The 7,310-nt window shown below is 44.2% G+C and overlaps 1 protein-coding gene across 1 annotated transcript in view; it reads right to left on the bottom strand.

The window, feature by feature from the left end:
- Window positions 1-7,310, bottom strand: part of PTPDC1 (protein tyrosine phosphatase domain containing 1) — a 47,504-nt gene that overhangs the window by 7,050 nt on the left and 33,144 nt on the right. The window contains exon 8 of the mRNA XM_018554548.1: window positions 4,960-5,070. Coding sequence (XP_018410050.1) covers window positions 4,960-5,070 — 111 coding nt within the window. The remainder of the gene's footprint in view (window positions 1-4,959; window positions 5,071-7,310) is intronic.

Raw genomic sequence — 7,310 nt, 5'->3', positions numbered from 1 at the left:
GGGTTAAATACTTATTTTGTCTAAAAGAAAAGGAATAATAAGCGTTACTTATCTTACAGCTTGCTCCTACAGGCTTTCCCCCATTGTCCCACGAGAAACCGCTCCTCTTCACTACTTGACGTTATCATGTAAAATGGAGGACCAGCAGTACTACATCGTATGTGAGAACGTTGAGGGCCCACCAACATACTGAGAGCAAGTGGGGGGCTGAGGAGCAAGGTGCTTATTCCGTTCCTACTACACAAAAAGAGCATTTAACCCTACAGCACAGAGAGAGGGGCGAGCATTGTAAAGTGAATGTTTACAGCTGCGTGGAGGTCAGAAAAGAAAGTGATAAAGAAACATCAATGTTACACTTTGGTGATGCAACCTCTTTCCCTGCTGTCCTAGACACCTGCCTACAGGGGTATTCTGGTAAATAGAACCCTACGTTTTGCACAGTCTGTACTGAAATCCAGTAGGAAGGAATACATGGGGATCATCGGTACACATGGGGCAGGGGAGCTGAAGTTTGCGATAAAGCTCTAACTGCGAAAGGGAGGCAAAGCTCTTGAAGGCAATCAGGTGTTTTGCAGTCCTCCGGCAGGCTACTCGCTGCTGTTCGGTCTATTCTTATAGATGCCGAACAATAGTGAGTGAATAGCCGAATGCCGCTGAAAACGATTGTGCGGAGCTAGCAGTGACAGCTAGCTCCGCCCAACTGTTTTCTATTGGCAGGTGGTTCTGCTGCCATCAGAAAAAAAAAACACATTTCGCCATAGGAATGCATTGCTAGCTTCCTATTGGCTAATTCAATTTACAATAGCCAATAGCAAACTAGCTATTGTACCCACCCTCTGCTGCTGTCAATCACTAGTGTGGACCTGATGGAGAACTGCAGCAGAGGGCGGGTACAATAGCTAGTTTGCTATTGGCTATTGCAAATAGACCGTACTGTGAATAGCCCGTACTACTGAACCAAAGGGGTCCTGGGGCCGAAGCTTGCCGAAGGATCGGCCTAAGCTACGGCTAGATCCTTCGGCTGCTTCGTGAATAGACTCCCAGGTCTTCAGGAACAATGTGCTGTGGACTGATGAACGGCAGATAAAACTGTTTGCCCACAGCATCAGTAGATGTGTTTGGCACAAACCAAAGTCAGCATTTTAGGAGAAGAACCTCATTCCAAACATGAAACATGATGTTATGTGGGATTGCTTTGCTGCTTCAGAGCCTGGGCAGCTTGCAGACAAAGATGCTGTTAGAAACTGCTGGGCAGTTATGTAAAACACCTACAAGAAATCATTTCACAATCAACTTCTGAGGCCAAGGGTGTACTTTTTTTTTTTTTTTTACAGAACACCATTACTTCTATTGATATTTTGTAGAAAAAAAAATATTGAAAAGTAAACTTTTCCTTGTATATCTGTAGTCACTGTTTCAATATTTTGAAGTCAATCATTTCCATGGGGTGTACTTACTTTTTCACATGAATTTATTTATGGCCACCTCTAGGACCTGCTTGCAGTTTGCCAACTCAGCAGTATGACATGTTTACCAATATATCACCCTTCTCCCCTGCTGACCGTGCAACCTCCACACAACAAGAAAGTGCAGGTGTGTCAAATGGCACATCTCCCAAAGAGAAAGGGCCCTTCCCTGACCCCCTGGGGTGCATGGCTACTGACAGGGGCAAGGCACTTGTGTCCACCTGGCCGAGACCAGGTGGACCCATTCATCATGATCAGCGGAAGCCGACCACCGAGTACTAGGTTGGGGGCTCCCCTGAAGAGAGACCCTGTTTCAGGGGAGGAAGGAACCTGATGACCACACATCCTTCCCCTAAACTTCAGAGTAGGCCCGAAGACCCACACCCTTTATCCTTGTGGAGTGAAAAAAGGCACACACATAAAAAGTGAAGAAAATAAATAGGTGCCAATGTATAAAAAAATGATCCCTGGGCTGTTTAACACAAAACATGCAACACCTTCCTAGTGCACATATTATTGATTTTAACACTGACATTACAGCACTGGACACACTTCTAGCTACTCATGTAAACTGGGAAATAGTATTTATTAAAACATTAGTTTCATAAGGTTCTTGTAAGGTTCATGAGGTCGTTGTATTTCCAAAACAATGGTAGATTAGTGGGGTTTTAGATTCACGCACTTCTGGAAGTGAATTTAGATAACACAGCGGCACCTCCTATATGAAAATATCATTTGTTATCTTGCATTATGGTTAAATGACACCAGTATTATAAAGTTGACCAGCAGGGGGCAGCCAATAGCAGCAAATCACAAAATGAAGCACAGCGGTTCTTTTGTTACAACATAATAAATGGTTTCAGCAACAATTGTGTTGCCAGGTCACTACCTGACTTGGGTCTTCTCTGAAATTGAGGTGCAGTATCCCATAGCAATGTATTTTATAGTTTTGTAGGTTTGCATTAGAATTAATGCTGCATTATACAGTATAAAGTATAACCATGAAGGTTATTGTAAGGACTAAGGGCTTGTTTACACCAATTGAGGTGCGTTTTTAGAGCGGTAGATGCTGGAACGCACAGCAATCGCTCACTAAACTTCCCCCTGCGTTCTGGGGCGGCCAACTGCACTTCCAGAATAATATAATGGAAAGATTTGCATGAATGAGTAATAATCCTCTTTTGGGATATGTGATGGACATATGAATACCTTCTGTTCTAAGAGTCCTCTGCTGTGCTATGCACTGGTTCAGTTGGAGGGCTTTTGGTTCCTCTAGGGCCCATTCACACCAATTGTGGTGCGTTCCAGAGTGGTAGCTGCTGGAACGCACAGCAATCGCTCACTAAACTTCCCCCTGCGTTCTGGGGCGGGAGGGGGCGTTCCGTTGAATTGAATCTATGGCACCACAGCCACACACCCCTGCCCGCAGTGCGATCAGACGCGTGGCAAAACATTGCCTGCGTTCCAGACCACTGCTAACGCAAAAAAAATAGAGCATGCAGCACTCTTTTGCGTTTGCAGTGGAACGGAACGCAGTCAATGTTTTGCCACGCGTCCTATCGCCCTGTGGGCAGGGGGAGTAGCTGTGGTGTCATTGACTTCAGTGCACCGCCACACCCCCTCCCGCCCCAGAACGAAGGGGGAAGTTTAGTGAGCGATTGCTGTGCGTTCCAGCAGCTACCACTCTGGAACGCACCACAATTGGTGTTAATGGGCCCTAGAGGAACCAAAAGCCCTCCAACTGAACCAGTGCATAGCACAGCAGAGGACTCTTAGAACAGAAGGTATTCATATGTCCATCACATATCCCAAAAGAGGATTATTACTCATTCATGCAAATCTTTCCATTATATTATTCTGGAAGTGCAGTTGGCCATTGGGATGTAAGGGCATGGTTTGCATGGTGCAGCCCACTATCCTGCAATAGGGAGTAATCCTCTTTTTATTTGGGATATGAATGAGACGTCAATACCCTCTGTGCTGAGGCTCTACTCTACAAGAACATATAGTAAGGTATGTGCAGTCAGCAGCAGTCCTCTAGTGACAATTTATATGACCTGTGAATTGCACATATTGAGAGGAATTGTGCTGCTGCAACAAAGAGCTTTATAATGTTTGTGATTTGGTATATTCCATGTACTCCCCCCCCCACCCCCAATATTTTACATATTTAAATCTTACCACTGTAAACGCTGCAATCGTTCTTTCCAGTATAGCGTCTTCTATGTCTGCAGGGATTGGTCGAAGGTTACTCACACACTGCAAAATGCACAAGATTGTTTGATGCTGACCCTGTAATTAAAATGAGGAAACATAAGGACATGGAAATGCAAAGTTACATTTTAAATGCTCAAGAGAAAAAAACATATAGTAGAGATTTTCTTGCTACAATCTAGCCAGTGCCGACATCAATGTCACGCAAAGCAAAACATATGCAATATAATATGCATGGTACATAACATAAATAATCATTTCCAAAAAGTACTTAAAGCAAAAGAATCATTTTTACACCTGAAATCCATTGATATATATAGGGCCCTGTTGCCCAACCTGCGGCCCTTGAGTCCCCAGTAGTGGGAATGGGAGCACTGATTTGCGAAGGGCAGTCCAGTCTCTTACTGTCTCCTACAGCAGGTATTCAGTCTCCAACAAGACCAGTAGCATGTCTGCAGTCGCCTGATACTACTAGACCATTTCCTCCAATATGTCTGCTGTCTCTGATCATTTCCTATAGTATGTTTATAGTCTCTGACCATTTCCTCTAGTATGTCTGCTGTCTCTGACCATATCCTCCATATGTGTGCAGTCTCTGACCATTTCCTCTAGTATGTTTATAGTCTCTGACTATTTCCTCTAGTACGTCTGCAGTCTCTGACCATTTCCTCTAGTACGTCTGCAGTCTCTGACCATTTCCTCTAGTACGTCTGCAGTATCTGACCATTTCCTCTAGTACGTCTGCAGTCTCTGACCATCTCCTCTAGTGTTTCTGCAGTCTCTGACTATTTGCTCTAATGTCTGCAGTCTCTGACCATTTCCTCTAATGTCTGCAATCTCTGACCATTTCTTCTACTATGTCTGCAGTCTTTAGAACAGAAGGTATTCATATGTCCATCACATATCCCAAAAGAGGATTATTACTCATTCATGCAAATCTTTCCATTATATTATTCTGGAAGTGCAGTTGGCCATTGGGATGTAAGGGCATGGTTTGCATGGTGCAGCCCACTATCCTGCAATAGGGAGTAATCCTCTTTTTATTTGGGATATGAATGAGACGTCAATACCCTCTGTGCTGAGGCTCTACTCTACAAGAACATATAGTAAGGTATGTGCAGTCAGCAGCAGTCCTCTAGTGACAATTTATATGACCTGTGAATTGCACATATTGAGAGGAATTGTGCTGCTGCAACAAAGAGCTTTATAATGTTTGTGATTTGGTATATTCCATGTACTCCCCCCCCCACCCCCAATATTTTACATATTTAAATCTTACCACTGTAAACGCTGCAATCGTTCTTTCCAGTATAGCGTCTTCTATGTCTGCAGGGATTGGTCGAAGGTTACTCACACACTGCAAAATGCACAAGATTGTTTGATGCTGACCCTGTAATTAAAATGAGGAAACATAAGGACATGGAAATGCAAAGTTACATTTTAAATGCTCAAGAGAAAAAAACATATAGTAGAGATTTTCTTGCTACAATCTAGCCAGTGCCGACATCAATGTCACGCAAAGCAAAACATATGCAATATAATATGCATGGTACATAACATAAATAATCATTTCCAAAAAGTACTTAAAGCAAAAGAATCATTTTTACACCTGAAATCCATTGATATATATAGGGCCCTGTTGCCCAACCTGCGGCCCTTGAGTCCCCAGTAGTGGGAATGGGAGCACTGATTTGCGAAGGGCAGTCCAGTCTCTTACTGTCTCCTACAGCAGGTATTCAGTCTCCAACAAGACCAGTAGCATGTCTGCAGTCGCCTGATACTACTAGACCATTTCCTCCAATATGTCTGCTGTCTCTGATCATTTCCTATAGTATGTTTATAGTCTCTGACCATTTCCTCTAGTATGTCTGCTGTCTCTGACCATATCCTCCATATGTGTGCAGTCTCTGACCATTTCCTCTAGTATGTTTATAGTCTCTGACTATTTCCTCTAGTACGTCTGCAGTCTCTGACCATTTCCTCTAGTACGTCTGCAGTCTCTGACCATTTCCTCTAGTACGTCTGCAGTATCTGACCATTTCCTCTAGTACGTCTGCAGTCTCTGACCATCTCCTCTAGTGTTTCTGCAGTCTCTGACTATTTGCTCTAATGTCTGCAGTCTCTGACCATTTCCTCTAATGTCTGCAATCTCTGACCATTTCTTCTACTATGTCTGCAGTCTCTGACCATTTCTTCTACTATGTCTGCAGTCTCTGACCATTTTCTCTGATGTCTGCAGTCTCTGACCATTTCTTCTAAAGTCTGCAGTCTCTGACCACTTCCTCTAGTATGTCTGCAGTCTCTGGCCATTTCCTCCAGTATGCCAGCTGTCTGACCATTTCCTCCAGTATGCCAGCTGTCTGACCATTTCCTCCAGTATGCCTGCTGTCTGACCATTTCCTCCAGTATGCCTGCTGTCTGACCATTTCCTCCAGTATGCCTGCTGTCTGACCATTTCCTCTAGTATGACTGCACTCTCTGACCATTTCCTCTAGCAAGTCTGCAGTCTCTGACCATTTCCTCGCAACTTCCTTTTGCCTCCCCTCCCCTGAACGAAGTTCTCCCCCCTGCCCTCCACAAATCTATACTTACTGAGATTTGAGGGCCACTGCTCTGCTGTTTGTTGACATCCAGCACTGCAAGCATCCCTCTGCTGGTAGTGTCCATCTCCCAGGCAGGAGATGAGCCCATAGAAGTCTACGGGGCTCTAATGTGCAGGTGTGGCCAGCAGAAGCAGCATTACACTGGAATGTAAACAATAGAGGAACTGTGCCCGTCGGATCTTGAGAAGTACGGATTTAGGGGGGAAGGGAGAACGTTTAGGTCTGGGGTGGGCGGCAAATAGGATATGATAACTTTGTTTCAAAGTGCACTTATTCTTCAAGAGAGAGATATAACATAAGCAAGAAATCTGCTCTGTGTAAAAGATTAAAAGATGCTTTTCTATAGAGGGACTGCAGAAAAGAGATGACCAGTTCACACCTTTATCTTTCTTTCCAATGGAAAAGCAGCCCGGCACTAGTGCAAATGCCATGTTTATGCCCATTGAACTACGATGACTCACAGCAAAGCAGGAGAAAAAAGTAATGATTGATGCTCAATGGAAGCTGAGATTGTTCTCCTGGTACAGTCCTGCTCTAAAGAAAATGTTCAAATGTATGTTTCCTGAGTCATAAGAACGCCATACAAATGCTAAGTTCTTTCACATAAAAGATTTCAGTCTTTCAAAAACTGTAATATGTCATACGGCCATAAATACGGGGATGCAAGGAGCACTCACTGGTTTTCTTTATTACAATAATCTGCTATTTTATTGTATTAGAGCGACGTCTATTTATTGATCCCCTTCATCATTGGTATGCTTTGCCTGATGAAGGGGATCCTTTGTGACACCGAAACGTTCGTTGCTATTTTTTGCTGTGCTGCACGTCAATAAATAGACGTTTGCTTGCCAATTTGGTGTGCCGGTGTCTCTGTTTCTGCTTATAATATAAAGGGAGGACGTGTAGGAAATGGCTGCACACACTATCAGTGTCATTACCTTACAAGTCCCTGGCTCTGTGCAGGGCTGTCAGTCCGTCCACTCGGCCATCACCCCCCCCCCCCCCCCCCCCCACCCCCCCCCCCTCT

Source organism: Nanorana parkeri, unplaced genomic scaffold (genome assembly GCF_000935625.1).
Source record: "Nanorana parkeri isolate BGI_ZX_2015 unplaced genomic scaffold, ASM93562v1 scaffold164, whole genome shotgun sequence".
NCBI classification, from domain to species: Eukaryota; Metazoa; Chordata; class Amphibia; order Anura; family Dicroglossidae; genus Nanorana; species Nanorana parkeri.
Note: the sequence above shows the minus strand (reverse complement) of the source record. Positions and strands in the feature narration are given on the sequence as shown.